The sequence below is a fragment of the Phaethon aethereus genome, assembly GCF_964289735.1.
Source record: "Phaethon aethereus genome assembly, chromosome: Z".
NCBI classification, from domain to species: domain Eukaryota; kingdom Metazoa; phylum Chordata; class Aves; order Phaethontiformes; family Phaethontidae; genus Phaethon; species Phaethon aethereus.
The window spans coordinates 61,278,872-61,302,170 of record NC_138577.1 but is presented as its reverse complement, the minus strand read 5'-3'; the positions used below and the strand labels follow the sequence as shown (position 1 = coordinate 61,302,170).

Sequence of the window (23,299 nt, the reverse complement as noted above, 5' to 3'; positions counted from 1 at the left end):
TGGTGACAGGCATTGAAGTCTGGAGTCATGCCAAATTCCTACTTTCCCTGAGACTTTGAGCAGGCCGTGAAGGAGGAGACCTCTTGGATCATTTTTAGGCATTTTCTAAATGAGGAATGAGATACCTAAGTCTCACTGCCTGATACAACAAGGGTTTAATCAATGAGAATCAAATGGGCAAGAAAACAAACCATTGTCACTCTTGAGAATGAGGAAGAGTAAAACATTTTTAGGTCCTCTTTCAGTGTCAAGAAACTTCCTTTCAGGTGTTATACATTGACACTGGAAACAGCTGAAATAGTGTATCTGAATGTCTCTCCCTCCTGTTCTTTCAGTTGTTTATTATGGGCCTCCTACTTGTGTTTTCTGATCCCTCAGCTGAGCTGATTGAACAAACTGAATGAGAGGGGTGAGTCCGAGTGGTGTGGAGGAACTGTGCACTCACATCAGAGATCTTGTGATGCCCTATCTGCAGGGACTGTCACCTCCAGTGGGTGGTATTTCTGAAAAGCTGTTGGTAAACAGTGTTTTAAACCATTTCATGTGTATCTGCAACCATGTCTTTAATGTTTCACTCGCTCTCTAATTCTTCCTTGACATTCAGACAGCTGACTGTGTGTATTATATATTTCCTTTTCATTTCCATTTCTGTTCTTTCTCAGAGAAGCAGGCACTCTCTAAGAATGAGCATTGCTGTGAAAAGTCTTGGGGGACGCATGAGAACCAAACAACTTTTTAAAGTGCATCCAAAAAAAATGCCGCTTTTCTGTACCCAGGCTGAGGGAAATGTATTCGATGCACTTTGTGATCTCTGTATAAAAACAAACGTTGACATAACTAAAGATTATGCACACCAGTTCTACTTGATTGACTTCTTACATGCTTCACATTTGTGTTAAGTGATTAACAGAGCTTTCAAATCACTGTTGCACTGTATTGTCTGGAATTAACCAAGATATTTTTCCCAACCCTTATAAAGTAGCTCTCCTGGATACTGTGTCTTGCTTCAGAAAGGAGTAACTATTCTGCATTTACTTGAGATAGTGTAGCTATTCTATTAGTGTTGTTTTTTTCCCTCAAGGAGATGACCTGCTTAATACATGAGATTAGGCTGATGCTATGTTTCTGTACATGAGGAAAGCCTAATACACACAACCTTTTGAACATTTCTGTTAAGACTATATCATACATATACACAGCTTGCAATGCGTGTTACTGTTGTGAGATTTTAAATTTAGTTCTCTAAGGTTATGCTCACCTTAGCAAATAGGATTGCATTTGTAAAGAAAAAAAAATGACACTGAGACTCCACTGTCCATACTACATGCACTGGAGGGATTTACCTCAAACTAGCTCCACCCTGATTCCAAGGACTGAATGACCATTAGTGGTTGGAGCCAGATAGGGGCATTCCCAGAATGTAACTTCTACCTTGTTTTCATCTTCCCATTCAGTGGTGAGAACTAGAGCATGCTAAACGGGTACAGTTAGGAGTTTTATTTCAAAAGCGCACCTCTGCTAAGAGCAAGATTACACAGAGAAATGGAAGTTTCTAAAACAGACTATGAAGAGTTTGTTGATATCCTCTCCTATTCATTTGATTTGCTCAAATGCAGCTCCAAAAACTTGTCTAAACCCTCTGTAATTCCTTATTGACATGACATGACTGAGACATGGCGTATATATACCCTCTTGCCTAGTCCAACTTGAAAGACAATAAAATTAAAACAAACAAAAAAGTTGTTGCATCTTAAAGGAAAATCATTTTGGTTCTGCCACAAAAACACCAAAAATAATACCTTTTTTTTTTAAGTTTTAATTTTAAGATCTTAAATTTGTGTATATGTAACATAATACCGATAGGTAAAAATAGTTTGCATAGAAAATATCTTTGTGGTAAGTAGTTCATGCCAGTAAAATGCATGGATACATTTTTGTTTCTTTTTTGCTGTTGTTCTTAGAGAAGGTACTATGTCGAATTGTATGCACTGACTGTGTAAAATGCTGCACAAAACCAGCTGGCAATATTCCTTTGCTCTCACTTCTGTCATAAGGATTGGATCCCTGATTCCTCTCTCAGGCAGTTTCTAGCTGCAGCTGCTCTGGTGTTCTCTACATGAGTGATGAACATTTAATCCTCTGCAGAACAAGGTTCAAAACATGACCAGGTTGGAAAGCACCAGGTCTTACACTCACAATAATTTTCTATCAGATAACAATCCAAGTCCCAACCCTCTGGCTTTATCCAAGAAGAGTGTCTCAGAGAAGCAGCTTGCACCTCTGCTGTGTCTGACCATGGGTTAAGGAATACTCCATCTAAGACTTGGGACTGGAGGAGGACATGTGCATGCTATGTGGCTGCAGTACCAGTGATACAATAAGCCCCACTGGTACAGCTCAGGTGCTTTGCCAGTATTGTCACTGCTGGTATTAGTTGTAGAGCTGATAAGAAAAATCAACACAAGTGAATTGCTGATCCTGTTCTTGGTTTAGACCCAAGAGGGTATCATTTGGGCAAGTATTCAGTGTCCACATGTATTAAATAAAAAATTTTTAAAACTCCCCCACCACTTATCTGTGAATGTTGCTTAAAATTCATTACCCTTTGCTGTTGTTTAGACTTTCCCTTTAATTAGTTTTCAGACTGTACATTCTTTATAATTAGCCCAAGCAAGATAAAATGAGAATGTTTAATACACTCCCTTTGTGCAATGAACTGAATCATTTATGGAAGGTGCTATATGATTAAGGTAGGTTTGTTGCTGACATACCATTTTCAATTTGATTACTATTCACATATTGCTGTGTCCAGTTTAGGGTCCTATTGTATTTTGTGGATATATCATCAAAATGTGCTAGAAATGCCCTGAGATACTGAAAAAATTGTCAGAATAATTTTTGAAAAATTTTTTCCATTCAAAGCACAGAAGCCAACTGGTTTTACTTGTTTTTTCTTTTTTTTTTTTTTTGGGGCGGAGGGGAATGTTCAGTAATTTGCCATTTTAATGTATTTTTCTAATAATAATGAAACTTCTTCTTTTGGACATGTACAGGTAATGGATCCTAACATGTTACTTACCATTGTTTTTGATGTGAGGAATGTAAAGGTTACTGAAATCAATTGTATTTTAATGAAGTCCATCATCGCAAGAAGAATTGCTGTAATAACCTCTATACAAATATGTTTCTTCACAACCTTCATGAAAGGTTACAAATAAAACATTGATAATTATATAAATATTAATTATATTATTTTTATATTTAGTCAAGTAATTTATTCCTTGTTTTCCTTATAATACAGAAAAAATGGAAAACCCTGTTTCAGATGTAAAATTGTTTTGACTGTTTTGATTCAAACACTGAAACGTTATTTATTTGAAGTAAATAAAAAAATCAAAACCAAATTGAAACAATATTTTAGCAAATACAGTATCAGTATATATAAAGGATGATCGACCTGATAATTTGTATTTATAGTTTTCATGCTTAACCAAAACAAATGAAGCACATTATTATATTTAAACATATATTCTTATTCTAATTCGGTAAATACAAGTGCAGGTGTAGAATTACACAACCTGGATTGACACCTAATAGGTCAAAGTCCTGTAAAGTTTAGCCTGTAGTTAGAAACATAAGCATTTTATATTCCCAGGAAAAAGTAAGGACCTCCTTCTCTTCAACATAATGATTTTCATTTTTTGTATTTCCATAATTATTCCATTCTTTTGTTTCTTACTAAAAGGTAAGCAAATCAATTTTGACCTGAACTAAAGTTTATGGATCATGAAAACTGGAGCTTCTGGTTATAATTGCTCCTGGCCTTTAACATGACTTTTAAGTTTGTGCTTTAAACACAGGCATAGCTGCATTAAACAGCTCTGTAAAGCTAAGCAGTAATAATAGATCTCAATGGATTCTAAGATTTCTTCATGCTTTTACAATGAAATGTAGATGCTCTTTCAACTGAGTTCCCAGTTTCTTGCTATTTCCAGTAAATGTTCTCCTTCCCATTTGCAGCAAATCTGTCCTTTCTGGACCCTTAAGAAAAGAACACCAAAGCTGCTTCTGCTCAGGTATGCCATCTCAGACACTGTCAACTACTGGATCTGTAGAGAAAGAAGGTAGAAACAGGCAAGTACAGGAAATATTTTCTTTGCCCCCAAAAAGCATAATTCAGAAATTTTCTCAGTTGGAAATTCTACTGTGGCTCTTCTGTTCCCATAGTTACCCCATATCAATGAATTTTTCCTTCCTGAATTTTTTAAGTCTGTATGTTTTTCAGCCACAACATCCTGTGGCAAAATGTCTGGCAATCAATTTTAATTTTATGCTAGGCAGAAAATGACTTCTTTGAAGTCTGATGTCTTAATTTAGGGGGGTTATGGTAAGTGGTGAACAATTGTTCTCTGTAAGTTCTCATCACATTTATGACTTTATAGACATTGATTGAAGGTATGTTTCTGTAAGAAACTCTCAAAATTACTACTTTATTATGAGTATAACAATAAACAATATTGCATCCTGTCTATTTTTTTTTTAATTTTCCAAAAAGTACATTCTAAACAAATTTTGTTTGGCAACAATCAAAGGAGCTCTGAGAACCAACAGCTTTGTTAGTCTCCCAAGATTTCCCATCTTCTGGCTGTATGGCAGAGAGTTGTGAATTTTTAAGTTCCCACTTCAGACAAAGGTGCATCTTTGATTTTGCCACCTTACACCATATATCTGATGATGCAATCACAGCTTGAGCTCCAGCACAAATCTGAGAGAAATTATTAAATTCCAGAATGAATTAATCTAAGTTCCTACCGGAGCAGGTATACAAAGCTGAGTACCCAATATACACCTGGATATTCTGCATGCAAAGTGGATAACAGACTGTTCAAAACCACTTTCTCTTGCTGGAGGGATAAACCAAGGACACGGTAGAGAGGCACATGGAGAGAAATGTTGAGCTGTGGTGTGCTCCGATACCATGGAGCTAAGTTAAAGAGTTAAAACTTGTAAAGAAAAGGCTATATGAAAGACAATGAGCAAAAATGGACTGAGACCATACATCAGAAAAAGTGTCAGAGGAAGACAGGTTGAACCACCTTGGAATACCTCACGTCTAATTCTCCTTAGGTGTGTTCCTATAAGAATTCAGCGCATTTCTTCTATAAAGCTATGAAATCTGACATTGTAGACTCATCAAGAGAGGATGACATTTATATCTGAAAAATATAACCAGTAAGAGAACCAAAGCTGAGCTCCCATTGAGTTTTAGAACTATCATAAACAGAGTCCAACAACTGCAAAAATATCTTTAAAAAAACCAATCACATAGACACAACCTTTATTTCTTCTTTTCTCAAATAAACTCCTTCAGCACTTCCAGATACAGAAGTTCATATGAAATTCATATGAAAGCCTTTTGTGAGCATCTAAAAGATATTTATCTTTGAGAGGTTTAGGGTTTTTAATAGTGTGGAAATCGTAACCTGTCTAAAGAAAAAACGCATATTAATAGCTCTGCAGGCAGCAAGTTAGACTGGAATTGCACCTGGAAATTTCTCAGTGTTTGACAGTTTATAAAGGCTTTCTTGAAATAGGTACATGTTTCAGTGCAGTGTTAGTTGGAAGTAGTATTTAATCTGTAGTCTTCTTCCAATATTATCATGGTCTTTATGGTATTTATGAGAGATTAGCAGGGTGTTCATCTCTGATAAGTCATGGTTGTATCAAATTCTTAGTGGTCAGGTGAGAAATGCAACGTTTGGTCTTTGCCTCTCATGCCTTTAGCTCACGAGCAGGGCTTTGTTGAAATCTCAACGAGCTTCTTGTGTTCAGTTTTGACAGGCAATTCTTTAACTAATTCCTTTCTTAAAAAGTTGATGTGGTTCAGTCCCTACTAGATTTTTTTCTGTCTGTAAGGAATGAAGATAAATCAAACAGAACACAACTTTTTCTTCATGTATCACTTTTTTGCATAGTTCAGAAAGAAAACAGGGTTTCTGTTTGGTAGTTTACATGTGGAATATTTACCCAGGGTAAGTGGGGATTTCTTTGCTGGAATAAAATTTTTTTAGGAAAGCATCACAGGCAAATGCTCCAAAAAGTCAGCAGTTTAGGATTTTAGTAAGTACCTAATCTAAGCCTGGTTTAGTTGTATGTGGTTTGTTTGTTGTTGGGGTTTTTTTCCATAAAAGTAATGTTGAGTGCTTTTAAAGTATCTTTTCACGGTAATGTTCAGGGACAGATACCTAGAATAATCTTCTTGATTAACTTGGCAGAACTTCTTCCCTATTAGCATTAAACTTTGCTGCTAGGAGCTTTATTTCTCTGAATAATTGCTCCTTTTAATAGCCCAGACACAAGCAAAATGTCTTTGGAGGAGAATAAACATGTTTAGTCTCACACATCTGGAGGTCTCCATTTTGCAAACTGTATAAGGTTTAGATAAACAGCAGTAGAACCAGATAGCCACATAAATATTTGGCTTATTATACATCTTTCCTTACCACTATTGCTATCCTTACTTGGTCGTATTGAATGAATATACTAGAATCACTTCCGTGTACATCCAGTATGTATATTTCACTAATTGTAATCAAACCCAGAATATATTCAATGTAATTCCCATATTTCCTCAATACAACATTTTTCTAAGGCTGGTATCTTAAAGTACTTTATATTCTCAGTATCCCCATAGCTTTAAGTGACATAACAAGTTGAGGGTGTTCATTCTGTGCTGAAACATTTGTTACATTTGTGTGGAAGAGTATAAAGTACTGCACTTTCAGAAATGCAGAAATATCGGTATTTATTATATTGGTTTCATCTTGAATATATCTTCCTCAAAGCATTTAAAACAACTGGAAAATCATATTTTTCAAACAATTGGAAAATCATATGTCCTGGTTTCAGCCAGGGTAGAGTTAATTTTCTTCACAGAAGCTAGCGTGAGGCTATGTTTTGGATTTGGGATGAGAAAATGTTGATAAGGTGCTGATGTTTTGAGTTGTTGCTAAGTAGTCAAGGACAGTCCAGTGTTTTTTTCAGACAACAGCAGAGAATGGTGAATTATTGAGGTTTTAAATTTGGTCCTGCTTCTTAAGAACCTTCTTTGATAAATATTAATTACATTGGAAGTATGGATCTAAAAAAAAAATCATATTCACAGAAGGTTCATATTTGAAAGAATTTTGGAACTGGAATACTCTTGAAATTTTTATCATGCACAATGATAAAATGGTCCCCTAAAATGCTGGGACCAAGTAGTCTAACAATTTCACAGGAATAAAACTTTCTTCAGATGTCTGCATACCTGCTGTGCTCATAAAAGTCAACATGACTGTTGTGTACAAAGTTTTCATAATTTCTGCAGGAGAAGCTTCGTACATAATGACAGCTTGGGCAGTTTCATAGGATGTGCACTGCTAGTTTGGCCAAGGGAAAAAATCAATTCCATGTTCAGTGGAACTAATACATTCTCATTACCAATGTATCACTCCTGCATACATTGTCTTCAGTTTAATAGGCTAAGTTTGTAGTTTTCCCTCTTCTCTTGAGTTTCTCTTCTCTATTTGAAGAGTTTTAACTCTATTTGAAGAATTTAACTCTATTTGAAGAATTTTTTTTCCTTTTTTTTTTAAATGCATAAGAACATAATGTCTTTGAGATCTCTCTGTCATATCTAGAGAAAATGGGTCAGCATCTTTCATTATTAAGAGAGGCTAGCAAAAAGACTTTTATTTGCCTGCAGATAATGTGGCCATGAAGCTTGTTTCCTTAGACAGCCAAGCTAAACGCAGAAATTTACCTACAATAACACTTCCTTTGCAATACCCCGTAATCAAACTGAGAGTCGAAGAAAAGAGATGTTATTTTTTTACAGTCTATAATGTTTCATTCTAGTAGGAATGACTTTTTGCATCATGAAATTGCATGACAGACATTATTGAGCTTTACAGTAATTGTTATTAAAATGAAGGATGACTGAAAAATCTTCAATTAAAACACAATTAAGAACACTTAAGAATAGGATTCTATCAAGCATTAAAAAAATCTTTAAAGTCCATCCAGTGGCACAAAATGTTTGCTATGTGTATGTGTATTTATTAATTTTTATGTATTGTATTATTTCTAAGACATATTTTGGAATACCACATTTTCTGGTAATGTAGATCCAAAGGCATAATATTCTCCATCATGATGAGACATCAATACTTCACATTTTTGTTAAATCCTTTATTTTGACTGTTACACAATAGAAGGTCACACTTGGAAACTAAAATCCAATTTCAAGCATTTCATGAAATTTAAAATATACAACAATAAACATAAATTAAGTAGTCTTCAAAGGAGGCAAGAATGGCTATCACCTGCAAGGATAAAATTTATGGAGGGTTTTGTCCTTTTCATTCCTCGAGTGTTTCTTATTCTGTCCTGCTGAATCTTCCTCATATTAAATGTTCTGAAAGGAACAAGAAAGTAGAGTGTGAATTTTGCAGATTATAGATACTTTTCATTTTTTATTAGTCACCAAAGAAGTAGACAAAGCTTTTACTTGAATTTGGAACACAAAAGTGACATGTATCCTGAATAATATTACAGAAATAGTACCAGAATGATACTGGGCAGGATATGAGGGAGTTCTTTATGACCTACTGTATATGAAATGAAGTGCCAGTTTATTTGCTTGAAGAGAAATAGAAAACATTACAAATGTAGTGGAAATTACAGCTCACTGAAATATGTATGTTGCTCATGTAGTCTTAATTCCTGTTGTATATTCACACAGAAAGTTACTGAATTATTGCCATAGGGTGCATGTATGTAAGTAATGTAACTAAGAATGGGAAGAGGGGGAACGGTTATGTATGGATAAGTTAATTATCTGGAAGACTATGAATTTCTATATGCCCCCTCTCTAACTTGTTTATATGAGGTTTCTTTTCTCATTAAATCCCAGTTTTTGTGAATATGAACCTTTGATAAATACTACAATCATGCTTACCTCAAACTGCTCATGAAACTGCCCTTTTCCAAGACACACAATCTAAGAAAAGACTTGTTCCGTTGCTAAAAACAGCTACAGACAGAAAAGAATACTGGGACAGTCAGGATTTTTATTAATGCAGTAACATTTATCATACATGTCCAATTTTGAACATGTGCTCACGTACAGAAGCATCTTCAGCTTTACTAATGTAACTAACCACACTGGTGAAGGCTCTTGGACCAATGTTTGCTCTGTCGTATATAGCAGGTTATTAAACATGAGTGCTGAGGTAACCAAAGTATGATTATCTAATTACACCATTAAATGTGTGTAATAAATAGAAGACATTATAAAAGGAGATTTACAGAATCTATTATTGTTTCCTTCTGGAGAGAAATACAAAATGAAGTCCTCCAAGGGGAAGTCCTCCAATTAGGCTTGCCAATGTGACGCCCGTCTACAAGAAAGGCCGGAAGGAGGATCCTGGGAACTACAGGCCTGTCAGCCTGACCTCTGTACCAGGGAAGGTCATGGAGCGGTTGGTCTTGAGAGTGCTCACAGGGCACCTGCAGGACAACCAAAGGATCAGGCCCAGCCAGCACATGTTCATGAAAGGCAGGTCCTGCTTGACCAACCTGATCTCCTTCTATGACCAGGTGACCCGCATAGTGGATGAGGGAAAGGCTGTGGACGTTGTCTACCTGGACTTTAGTAAAGCCTTTGACAGCGTCTCCCACAGCATTCTCGTGGAGAAGCTGGCGGCTCGTGGCTTAGACAGGTTCACTCTTCACTGGGTGAGGAAATGGCTGGATGGCCGAGCCCAGAGAGTTGTGGTGAACGGCGTTAAATCCGGCTGGCGGCCGGTCACAAGCGGTGTTCCCCAGGGCTCGGTTCTGGGGCCGGTCTTATTCAATATCTTTATTGATGATCTGGATGAGGGAATTGAGTGCTCCCTCAGTAAGTTTGCAGATGACACCAAGTTGAGTGGGAGTGTTGATCTGCTGGAGGGTAGGAGGGCTCTGCAGAGGGACCTGGACAGGCTGGATCGATGGGCAGAGGCCAACTGTATGAGGTTTAATAAGGCCAAGTGACAGGTTCTGCACTTCGGCCCCAAGAACCCCATGCAATGCTACAGGCTTGGGGAGGAGTTGCTGGAGAGCAGCCCGGCGGAAAGGGACCTGGTGGTGCTGGTTGACAGCCGGCTGAATATGAGCCGGCAGTGTGTCCAGGTGGCCAAGAAGGCCAACAGCGTGCTGGCCTGTATCAGGAGTAGTGTGGCCAGCAGGAGTAGGGAAGTGATTGTACCCCTGTACTCGGCACTGGTGAGGCCGCAGCTTGAATACTGTGTTCAGTTTTGGGCCCCTCATTACAAGAAGGACATTGAAGTGGTGGAGCGTGTCCAGAGAAGGGCAACAAAGCTGGTGAGGGGTCTGGAGCACAAGTCTTATGAGGAGCGGCTGAGGGAACTGGGGTTATTTAGTCTGGAGAAGAGGAGGCTGAGCGAAGACCTTATCGCTCTCTACAGCTACCTGAAAGGGGGTTGTGGCGACATGGGTGTTGGTCTCTTTTCACAACTAACTAGTGATAGGACGAGAGGAAATGGCCTCAAGTTGTGCCAGGGGAGGTTTCGATTGGATGTTAGGAAAAATTTCTTCACCGAAAGAGTGGTCAAGCATTGGAACAGGCTGCCCACGGAGGTGGTGGAGTCGCCATCTCTGGAAGTGTTCAAAAAACGTGTGGATGTGGCGCTTCAGGACATGGTTTAGGGAACATGGTGGCGCTGGATTAATGGTTGGACTTGATGATCTTGAAGGTCCTTTCCAACCTTAGTGATTCTGTGATTCTGTGAATAATTGAAACTCTTGTGAGATAAAGGTATATAATGAATAATATGAGTATTTAATGTCTGATCTCCATACTAAAGCACTTGATCATATTTTACAGATACTGGATCTGAGCCTACAAGCTGTGCTGCAGACTCAGTTTCTTTTTTATTGGTGTTCCATGAAAGCAAAAAAATCTGCCTCCAATCTATGAGGTAGAACTGACCTGGTGAAATTGGGTTGCTACACAGATGTTTACTTATTTGCAGAGGCTGGTGCCATCGGTGCAATTTTGGTTCTTTTGACCATGGAGAGGTTTACACATCACCAGGCCTGCTGGCAGCAGATGGAGTTCAGTTGTCTTCAAGGAGGAAGAAGATTCTCGCTCATGAGTTGGCGGGGCTCATTGAGAGGGCTTTAAACTAGGTTCATAGGCGGAAGGGGATAAAACCAGGCTCACTAAAGGAGAGCCTACGGGTGCGCCGCGTGCTAGTCATAGACCGGAGCGAGGTTTTGTTTGTATTCTTGGGAACAGAATTAAGACTCAAACAGGAGTCAAGAGTCAGGTAGCTTTATTTGCCTGACAACAGGTTCGCAAATGCAGGAGAAAGAGAGGCAGCAAAGAAGATATCACCACCTGTGGATCCAGCGGCGTCCTGTTGGTCCTCTTGATGTTCCTTGGTGGTGGGGGTCCCTCTTTTCGCTTCTGATGGTGTCATTTTTATACAATCTGAGTCCCACAACCTCTGTATTCCAAGAAACTTTGCGTATATGCAACAGGCTGATTCCAAGAAACTTCATGCATATGCAACAGGCTGATGCAACAGGCAACGGCACATCTGCAGGCCTTGGTGTCTCCTCTCACTGTATCGCTGCTCTGCAGAAACCGGTCATTGCGCCTGCACCGTATCTGTGCTCTGCAGGATCTCATTCTTTCCTGGGGTCCACTCTGTACCAAGACTTCTTCGAGCCGTTGTACCAAAAAAGGTGTGAGTTCCTCGGAACTGCAAAATGTTTAAGACAGAAACCGCGTATTGGTCTGCCAAAGGGTGGCATGCCAGTGTTGGCGGTGAAATCGACAGCCCAGCTCAAGTGCATCTACACAATGCATGCAGCATGGGCAGCAAACAGGAGGAGCTGGAAGCCATTGTGCAGTGGGATAGCTATGACTTAGTTGCCATCACAGAAACATGGTAGGATGACTCACATAACGGGAGTGCTGCAATAGATGGCTATAAGTTCTTCAGGAGGGATAGGCATGGAAGGACAGGCAGTGGAGTGGCTCTGTATGTTAGGGAATGTTTTGATTGTATAGAGCTCAATGATTGTGAAGACAAGGTCAAGTGCTTATGGGTAAGGATGAGGGGGAAGGCCAACAAAGCAGATGCCCTGCTGGGATTCTGTTATAGACCACCCAACCAGCATGAAGAGGCAGATGAAGCATTCTACAAGCAACTGGGAGAAGTCTCACAATCGCTAGCCATTGTTCTTGCAGAGGACTTCAACTTACAGGATGTCTGCTGGAAACACAGCAGAGAGGAAACAGTCTAGGAATTTCCTGGAATGTTTGGAAGATAACTTTCTGACACAGCTGGTAAGTACCAAGGGAGGTGCCTCACTTGACCTGCTGTTTACAAACAGAGAAGGACTGGTGGGAGATGTGGAGGTCAGAGGCCTTCTTGGGCTTAGCAACCATGAATGATAGGATTCTCAATTCTTGGTGAAATAAGGAGTGGGGTCAGCAAAAGCACTAACATGGACTTCTGGAGGGCAGACTTTGGCTTGTTCAGGACACTGGTTGAGAGAGTCCCTTGGGAGGCAGTCCTGGAGGGCAAAGGAGTCCAGGAAGGCTGGACATGCTTCAAGAAGGAAGTCTTAAAAGTGCAGGAGCAGGCAGTCCCCATGTGCCATAAGATGAACTGGTGGGGAAGACGACTGAGCAGTGATTTCCACACCCTGGTCAAATCCAGTATTATATACTGAGCATGATGTTACATGGTAGGGAATATCCCTTTGGCCAGTCTGAGTCAGCTGTCCCAGCTGTGCCCCGTCCCAGCTTCTTGTGCACCTCCCTGCTGGCAGAGCACAGGAAGATGAAAAGTCCTTGACTTAGCATAAGCAGTACAACTACTTAGCAACAACTATAAACATCTGTGTGTTATCAACATTATTCTCATACTAAATCCAAAACACAGCACTAACCCAGCTATTGGGAAGAAAATTAACTCTCTCAGCCAAAATCAGGACAACCAGTCATAGCACAGCCACTTTCAACATTTCCTCAAGAAGTTGTCCATGCAATTGCTGAACAGACTCATTCTTTGTGTGCCAGTCATAATGTAGCATCAGAATCTTTGGGCATGTTCTTGAGCAAGAAATACACAAACATAGTCATAGAGCCAAATATCTTCAAGAATAACGCAACTGGCTTTGTCCAAGAAGGATGAAGAACTGTTCTAATACAAAAAAGGGCTGTGCCCTTAGAGGGAGGGAGAGAGGGATAGAAAGATGAAAAAATATGAGATAAACAGGATCTGCAAAAAGTGCTAGGAAATGCCACTAAATGTAGAACTGCAAATGATATGTTATGAAGTGATGTGTTGCCCACACAATTGATTATAGGGCCAACGATAGAGGACAAAGAGGTCACTATCAGAAAGAATACATCCTTTCTGTATGTAAACATACACACAGGAAGAAATGCCAGCGATCATATTTCCCATTCCTGGGGGGTTTCCAGCATCTGTACCCTCCTCCATCTTTCAATTACTGAGTCAATGATCACAGCTGGGGTAGCTGTGTGGCCAGCACTGGGGTAGAGAGGAGGGAGTTGAGAATTTGCGTGCATGTTACCCTGCTGTGACTGTATTTCTGTAATGATTTGGTCATCTTACCTCCCATCACAGATAGATGCATCAGAGAGAAAGAGAAGTGAAAAAACCCACAATAAAATTCCAGACATCTCTGCTGCCAAGCACATATTTTAGTTGTTTATTCAGCTCTATTTTAGTTTTTCATGTTTGATGATTCACTTTCATTGGGGAGTCTGTCTAAATCCTTTCAAGGCTACCTGTAAAGAGGTCTGCAGCTACATTTTTGAATGAAAGGAACTACTATTGCTTTTAGTAGAAAGTTCTTTTGTTACAGACAGACATGCTTGTTAAAAGTATCTCACTTCTCTTTTAAAAATTTGACCACCAGTATCACAAGAGCTGAACTTTTCTGAAAATCCATCAGCTATTTAAGTGCCTAAATGGGAACGAAGATTTTCTTAAAGTCTAGTTCCAGCTGTGCTGAGCCCAACAATGTCTTGTTTGAAGTGTAAAAATCAGGTTTATTGGAACTACAGGATCAAGCTTGTGCAAACAAAACCTCAGATTTGCCTTCAGTAACTGACTTTAATGAAAACCTCTTCTAGGTTTATACTTCATGAAAAAGAAACAGAATTATGGGGTTGGGGGGATAAACAAAAGGCTTTCCAGGTTATACAAGGGCGCTTTTGCTGTTTGAAAATTTCCAATAGCACAAGAATTGTTTTTCTTTCAAACTAGACCAAAACTGAAATAGATAGACCTTCTGCAGATGCAAATACACTCTGAAATGGTTTTTCAGAATTCACCAAAATTAAACTTTAAAGCAACATTTGAATATTTCCCTCAGTATTTCAAATGAAATTTCAAATGAAATTAAGACATTAAATAGAAGGACAAATACCTACTTAAGACTGGAAATTTTGCTTTATATCAGGAATTGAAAAATTGTGAGGTTTTTTAATTGTAAAGAAAATAAGATTTATAAAACATTTTTTAACATAGATAAATTTTTTGTTGAAATAAACATTTTTCCATATAACATTTTACCTTCAACATATTATATTTTTGGCTAGCAACATTTCCAAACTCATACTTTTTGTGTGTAGTGATGGGTACTGATTTCTGACAGTTGGATCCTCCATAGTCATCCCTATATTGAAATATTTTGATAAATGATAATGATCTAATGATCCCATATTTATTTTCTATCAAATTAGGGTTAAAATGATGGTTTTTTTCCTCATACAAAACTTTGAGACATGCAAAATATCTGTTTGAAACACAACTATGGCCCATACTAACTCCTGAACTATGCCTTGAAATTGTCTGGAGAGTATAAACTGAGCAGAACTCTCAGGGGCCATTAGGAAAAGGATATGTCCAGTTAATCTTCAGCATCTAGAAATGCTTCTAGAGAATATTTAATTGAGAGTCTTTACTGATTTAAAAGCTACAGAACTGATTTAAAAGCTACAGAACTGATAACAATCCATTTTCTTCTGAAATTTGCTAAAGGAAATGTTCTGAAAATGTGTTCACAGCCCAATATCTTCGTTCATTTCCCTCTATGTAAACACTATAATTTCTATGGAAAGTGTACATAACACTTCATGTGGACTTTCAACAATCTCTAAGTATAGATTCCCTATTCTATCCATCTTGACCTGGTAATAGCACAAATACCTTAAACATGGGAAGATTCAGTGATGTTGGCGTGACATATTCACACCCAAGAAAGTTCCCATATTTATAAATCTCTACTAATAACATATAGACAGGTTGTGATCTTGCTGACGTCACACAGTCAGCAATAAAAATTCCAGTTAAAATCCACCCTTAATATTCTAATGAAAATTAAAAGAATTCATCTGTTTTTTTAAAAAATCGTTCCCCTGCATAAAGGTTTATTGAACCAATGGCTGCAACTATTATGCAGCACTCTGTAAATACCTGATCACTGAGGGTATGTTTATTGCACAGAAACAGAAGAGATCTATTCATGATCAGCATTATTTTTTTCCTAAAACATAGCAACAGTGTCATTTTAGACAGCTGCCAACCTCTTGAGATATGAGAGAATTTTCTTTGGGAGGAAACCTATCTTTCAGAGGAGTACATATTTCACAAAATTGATTCTCTCCTCTTGGGAGAAGTAGCTGACCTAAATACTGGCTTTAATTTTAACTTAGAATCATAGAATCACAAAATGGTTTGGGTTGCAAGGGACCTTTAAAGATCATCTTGTCTAACCCTCTTGTCAGGGGGCAGGGGTACATTTCACGAGATTAGGTTGCTCAAAGCCCCACCCAACCTGACCTTGAACACTTACAGTGGTGGGGCATCCACAACTTCTCTGGGCAACCTGTTCCAGTGTCTCACCACCCTCAGCGTAAAAAATATCTTCTTTATATCTAATCTAAATCTACCCTCTTTCAGTTCAAAACCTTCTCCTAGCTTGTATCAACTCAGAGAACAGAGCTTGTGTTTGCACAGGAGCTAGACAAACTGCTGAAGAGTTGAGAGACAAAATGTATTGCTGATCACAATAGATTCATAGACCATACTGCCATAACAAAACAAGAACTGGAAAAACGAAGTAGATTAAGTAGGAGGGGGATAAGACAGGGAAAGCATTCTTTACAAAGAACATGGGATTGCCTGAACTCAAGCAAAATCTGTCGCAGCTCTCAGACTCTTCTGCCTATTGTGTTGCCATGATCAGGAGCCACTTACCTGACTTTCCATGGGAGCTACCAGCTAAGAGAGTTGGCATACCATCTCCTCATACTGTTTTGTGCAGAACCTAAGCCTCTGCTGAGATATATGGCATGGCACCATTAAGCCTTTTGGTAGTTTAATGACTTCAAGATTGGAAACTGGGATGCCCAATTTTGTGTCTGCCGGAATGGGCAGCAACTGAGAAAGAATTTTATGGAACTAGACATTGCACTAAGATATGGAGAATGTCTGTGTTTAAGACCTGTTTTAAGTCCTTTTAAGAATATAGCCCTAAAAAGCAACACAAATATGTGAGGTAAGAAATGGTTTTCAAAGAACATGGTGTGATTTGAAAAAGAGAACATAATTTATGCAGCAGTATGGCAAAAGAGAGGAGGAGATACTAAATACTATTTAAATAAATATGAATAACCTCTGACTCTTTCCATTTCCTTTTTATGAAGTCTTTGAAACATGTTTTATGGAAGCAAAATCCTTGTATTCTTTCTAGAAGATTTTCTGTCTTTTTCTTTCTCTCACAAAAATAAAATGACCATTCTCCCCTTTTCAGCACCTGGGTCCTGTCTGACATCTATTAGGAAAGCTTGGTGTCAGCAATGATGCACCTGGAAAAATCTGCTTACATTAAATATGGGATCTTATGGGAACTAATGAGATGGAAGATGACTGCTTTATGTCCGTTCTCAGAATTCACAGCATACATTGTCTACAGGAATTCTTACCTCCTTTGTTTTCCTCTTGGACACTGAACACACTGCATTTCTTGTAACAAAATTTAACCAGCAGTGCTGATCTTTCCTTTAGTCTTCTCTTTAATATCTCTATTTTTCTACTTCCATTTTTATTGCCATAGAATTCCCCTCTTCCACTAAATTTTCCATCCTTGCACTTCTCCAGCCTCTCTGGATTCGACCTTCAATATTTGAAGGAATTGAGAACTACACTTTTCTCTACCAAAGCTGACACTTCCTGTCTCCTGCCCTCATTCAACTCAAAGGAATTAAGAGAGATTTAACATCTTGCCTTTACATTGCTCCTCATGTGCAACATCGAGTATTACATGGTAGTTTTAGAGCATGCAAAATACCTAATTCTTCCAGCATTTACTCATGTATCGCCCCAGTTAGGTGTTAGTTTAGGATTGTGGAAGGCTGTCAAAAATCATAGATGAAAACATAACAGCAATGAAGGAGTAAAAGGAGCTGAAGACCAGCTTAAATGTTGAGAGATGATGGGATTTGAGAGAAGCAGAAATCCCAGTTTAGAAATGGATTAGCAATCAATGTCAATGCCAATAAAACACATCTAAGCTTCAGTAAGTTCTGACTTCAAAACAGTAATGAAACTCAGAATGCTGGACGGAAAATGTAATGTGCAATCAGTGAAGTTGCTATGTTAATTTCATTTTTGTTTTCTTGTCCCTTCATTTTTGTTGGCTTGACTCATCCCAGCTTGGAGAAGAGAAGGTTGAGGGATGAGACCACTGCAGCCTACAACTTCCTCAAGGCGGGCAGGTGATGGGGGAAGTCTTGATCTCTTCTCTCTGGTGACCAGCAACATGACATGAGGAAATGGTATGAAGCTGTGTAAGGCGAAGTTTTGACATTAGGAAAAGGTTCTTCACTGAGAGGGTGGCCAGTCACAACAGGCTGCCCAGGAAGGTGGTCACAGCACTGAGCCTGTCAGAGTTCAAGGAGCATCTGAACAATGCTCTTAGTCATATGGTTTAGTTTTAGGTAGTCCTGTGAGAAGCAGGGAGCTGGACTTGATGATTCTTATGAGTCCTTCCAATGTGAGATATTCTATGATTGTATGATTCATCAGATTCTAATTCTTACTATTTTCTGAAGCTTTCATTGTATTTCTCTTTCAAACTTTTTAAGATGCAAACAAATCAAAATTTGGTCATTTTCAGACTACAGAGTATTACAGAAGTAGTTACCACCTGCATATCATAATGGTATGTTTAGAAATTATATTCTGCTGTGAAATATAACCAAGCACATTAAAATATTTGCTAACTTCCTGCATTACAACAATAGTGTATACTACCTTACACACTATGCAAGAATGTTAGTGTACACTAGTTGTATACAGCACTAGCTGTATTCAAGTTATGATTTAATTTATTAATTATTATTGTTTTCAGTGAATTCCTACAAGTCCCGTGCAACATGTCTTTTACACTTTGACAAACAGAGGGGGTGGGGGGGGAGAGAGAGAGAGAGAGGGAGAGAGGCAGCAAAGAAGATATCACCACCCATGGATCCAGCGGCGTCCTGTTGGTCCTCTTGATGTTCCTTGGTGGTGGGGGGTCCCCCTTTTCCCTTCTGATGGTATCATTTTTATACAGTCTCAGTCCCATAATCTCTGTCTGATCCCAAGAAAATTCATGCATGTGCAACAGGCTGATGCAACAGGCAATGGCACATCTGCAGGCCTTGGTGTCTCTTCTCGCTGTATCTCTTCTCTGTGGGAACCGGTATCTCATTCCTCTCTGGGGTTCACTCCGTATCAAGTCATGTTCAAGCCATTGTACCAAAAAAGGTGTGGGTTCCTCAGAAACATGAAATGTTTAAGACAGAAACCACATATCGGTCTGCCACAGAGGTTTAGACTGGATATTAGGAAAAATTTCTTTACTGAGAGAGTCGTCAAACATTGGAACAGGCTGCTTAGGGGGGTGGTGGAGTCATCATCACTGGAAGTGTTCAAAAAACATGTAGACATGGCACTTCAGGACATGCTTTAGTGGGCATGGTGGTATTTGGTTTATAGTTGTTCTTGATGATCTTAAAGGTCTTTTCTAACCTTAATTATTCTGTGAAGATATCAGTATATCTCCACTCATACCTACACTAATAAACCACAGAGGGATGCTACATCAAGATTTAAGACATGAAGAAGTCATGATCTAAGGCAAAACTTACAAGGGTTGCTCTAAGTTCAGCAAGTCTGTTCTGGGCCTCTTCCTACTATCAACTCATCAGCACCTCTCTCATCTATGATGTAGGGGTTTTTAAGCTCTGTCTGCCATTTACCTTCAATGTCCACAGAGACCTCATTGAGCCAGTACGGTGCACCAACCTATAATCTATGAGGTGCAGGTAGAGAAGACAGAACTTTTACCAAGTAGAACTTCAAGAGACATCTAGTAAAGAGAGGCAGCTACTGAATCTACAACAACTTGGTCAGAAAAAAAGAGTAAGTTATTGTCTGAGTAGCTGTGAGTTCTTGTCAGGTTTTGAGTCTACACCCACCATTGTTAAAATATTACAGGTATACAGGCTGATCGCCTCAATTTCTGCACCCGTAAATTTCTGGGTGCAGGTTACATTCCTGAGATAGTTGTTGGACCTGGTGTTATGTTCAATTCAGCAACCTGCATTTTCTGGGCTTTTGTTGCAATCCAGAAGCAACACTAATCTTCAAATGATGAGCAGCACAGTAGTTTGGTACTGCACAGTTTCCGATACATAATTACGATCAAGATCTGTGGTACTACCTGAAATATTTAGTGGAAGGGCCACAGAATCCAGGACACATACCAGCTCCAACATTGCCAGCCCATAAGCAAGAAATCCAGTGACTAACTCAGAGTCTGCTGTCACAATCAAATAGAGTGAAATGACAGCAGTGTCTCTGCAGAAGTGATTCATGCATACTTACATTAAGCCTACTGGCTGTAAACAACACCAATGTGTGTGTATCAGTATCAGAACTCCAGCAGCTGTCTCCTGTGATAAGCTAGCACCTGTTTCAAACGTGGGGCAACAACTACATTGCCAGCAGCACTGCCTTACCTCTGTTCCTCTGGTGCCTAATGTTCTGTACAATCATTAAAGCTACTGGAAATAGTGGGTTCTCACTTCTGCCAGGTGACCATGAACTAAGCTTCAGGCATCTCCATACACATTGGCTTTGCCTTCTGCACTGGCAGGATTATCATGATCTGCTGCACACTTTGTAATTCACAGGAGGAACGTGATGGCAAACTCATCCAACCTGGTGGCTTGCAGTTTCATACACTGTTTCTGGACAGTGATCCTCCTCAGGAGGCCACCCCATAGGAAGGATACGTCTCCTTGCCAGCACTTATTGCACAATAGAAAAGGGCGGATTTGTTGAAAGAGGGAGGAAGACAGAGGAAGGAGGGAGGAGGAAAGCAAGACATGGAATTTTTCATAGTTCAGCAAAATGCAATCACTTTCTTCATATATCCAGTATGTCCTAATGCCATCTATGAATGATACCTATGTAAGTATGTTTGCCTTTCCCTTTCTTTCATGGGTCCCCAAAGGGAGGACCCTCCATTCCACTGCGTACTCCTCCAAGTGATCTGGACACAGACTCTGTTCCTTGAGAAGCTAACAGCAGGACAAGTCACATAAAAGGTAGCATTTACATGTCACAGAGAGAGAGAAAATTAGGGCCTTTCCAACACAGAAATCCCATATGATGTAATGTGCAACTACTTTGTTGCTCTGTCAAGTGACAAAAGTGTACATAAATTCACGATAAAAGGTGAACAGATACGTTGGCAGTACTGCATCAGTGTTTCATTGATAACTGTTTATCCACCAAAGGGTACTTCCTTCTTACATTACTAGGATCAGCTCACGGAGCTTGCCTGCTGTGAAGACCAAGTCCTTCTTCACAGTAGTTTCACTGTATGACTGGAGGAGTCCACTTTTGGGTTACACTGGCCAAGTGACTTGGGAAAAAATCTCACAAAGAATCCCAAGCCAAACATGTTTTTTCAGTGCTTGGCTGGTAAGGAAGGGGAAGCCTGGCTGATTAAAGCTCAGTTTGGGAGCTGCTGTTGAAGAGAAGTCCATGCGGGCTGACAACAGACAAGTGAAAAAAAAAACAAAAAAACCCCTACTATTTGGCAGCAAGCCCAAGAAGGTGGGCACCTGGTCTGGCTGGTAGCATCAGATGGATGCTCTGTCAGTGTTGATAGGATACCTGCAGCCACACAACAGTGCAGATATATCAGTGACATTATCCAAAAGTATCCTTGGGATAAAAGCTTGTGAGCCCTTCTGTTTTCATCATTGTTGGTAACAAAATATCACTTCTCCTTTAAAGGGAACATATAAGCTGAATGTTGACTTCCTTTCTATATTTCATGACTTTCTGCATTAGATAAGAGAAGTGCCGTCTTCTTCCCACAACCACCAACACTCTTGTGAAAGTCTTGCTGTAGACAGTATTTTTGGTGCCCAAAACTGCACACAATACTTGAGGTGGGGCCACACCAGTGTAATGTAGAGGTGCACAATCCCTTGACTGGCTAGCCATGCTGTGCGTGATCAACCCCAAGACACGGTTGGCCCTTTTGGCTGCGAGGGCACACTGTTGACTCATATTCAACTTTCCATCAACCCAAACCTCCACATCTCTTTCCACAGGGCTGCTCTCCAGCCTCTCACCCCCCAATTTATAGGTATAATCAGGATTACCCCATTCCAGGTGCAGAATCCAGCACTTGCTCGTTACATTTCACATGGTTGGTGATTGCTTAGCTCTGTAGTCTATGCAGATCTCTCTGTAAGGTCTCTCTACCCTCAAAGGTAGCCCACAGTTCTTCCTAGTTTAGTGTTGTCGGTGAACTTCCTTAATGTACATTTGATTCCTTCATCCAGATAATTTATAAAAACATTATACATATTGCATATTGTGCAAAGCATACTGTTATATGCATCCAAAAGGCTCATGCCAAAAGCATAAGCAAAAATGCACGTAACTCTTCCAATGGAAGAAAGCAGGAAAACACATTCAAAAGATTTCATGATTTAAGAACCTCATTTGTATTTCTTAACAAAATCTTGAATTTATCCATCTGTCCTGATCATATCATCACGAAATCTTCTCATTTTACTGTTTCTTAAAATAAGAATGCTTCAAGATATAAGCTAAACAGAGTGCAGGCCACTTGGAATAGATAAACAATTGTGGACAGAGAAAAAAATCACACAAAAACTTCATTAGACGACAGCAGTCCAGAGAGATAAGGGTCAATTCTGCAGGAGTTTAGCAGTTAACAACCTGGAACATCATCATCAGCACTACCATGACCAAAGTTTGTACCAAAGAGCAGTCTGTTCTAAAACTATGAAGCAGTCCAGCCACACTGGGTCTTTTGAGACTTGGGTCTTTCACCTGGCTTATATGTTAAAAGTCCTTTCCTGGCTCTTCCTGGTCAACAAGAAAGTGGCACAGTTTTCCCAAAATTTTTGAAAGAATGTTAGGCTAACATATGAACAGCTTTTCAGCCACAGCTGGAAATACTACTGATGATGTTGCACATAACAGTTGGAAATCTGCTCTGAATTAAGACCAAGACACATACAACACTTGTTATTTTTGACTAATTTTGCCTCTGCAAAAGCAAAGAAAGCCAACTCAGCTATTGAAATTAGATATGGTCTGGACAAGGCCAAGGAAGTTCCTACCATGGACCACATAGTACCTGGCATACCAGAAAACAAAACCGTCACAATTTATTACCAGTTGTATGACTGCTTTATAGACGCTTGTCCTATAAAATAAATCCTCATAATTTTGAAGGCATGAATCCAAGAAGCCCACATAATTTTCTGGAAAATTTGTTGGGTTTTTTCCCCACACAGAAAAATTTGCTTAGAAACATAACTAACTTGTTCTATGTTGTTCTTCCTTCAGGAAAATCTCAAGATTTACTTGCAGGAGACACAAGAGCTTATAAACTGAGTGTTTGCATTTCCAGTGTTTCTAACATACTTACAGTTCAAATATCTATGCTTAGCAAGCATAATAGCTCCTCAGGATGTATTCAGCTCAAAGCCTAGAAAGATTCTACAGAATTAAAATAAGTAATTCTATGATGTCAGGAAGACAGTCTCTACTGCTAGGGCTAACATGTGGCACTGATAGAAATATTAAAATCTAAATAA

At 39.2% G+C, this 23,299-nt stretch overlaps 1 protein-coding gene across 1 annotated transcript in view; it reads right to left on the bottom strand.

Moving 5' to 3' along the window:
• Nucleotides 1–11,699: 11,699 nt before the first annotated feature.
• FAM174A (family with sequence similarity 174 member A) overlaps nt 11,700–23,299 on the bottom strand; it is a gene marked incomplete at both ends in the record, with an annotated part of 30,711 nt that continues 19,111 nt past the window's right edge. Inside the window, one exon of the mRNA XM_082013318.1 lies at nt 11,700–11,813. Coding sequence (XP_081869444.1) covers nt 11,700–11,813 — 114 coding nt within the window. The remainder of the gene's footprint in view (nt 11,814–23,299) is intronic.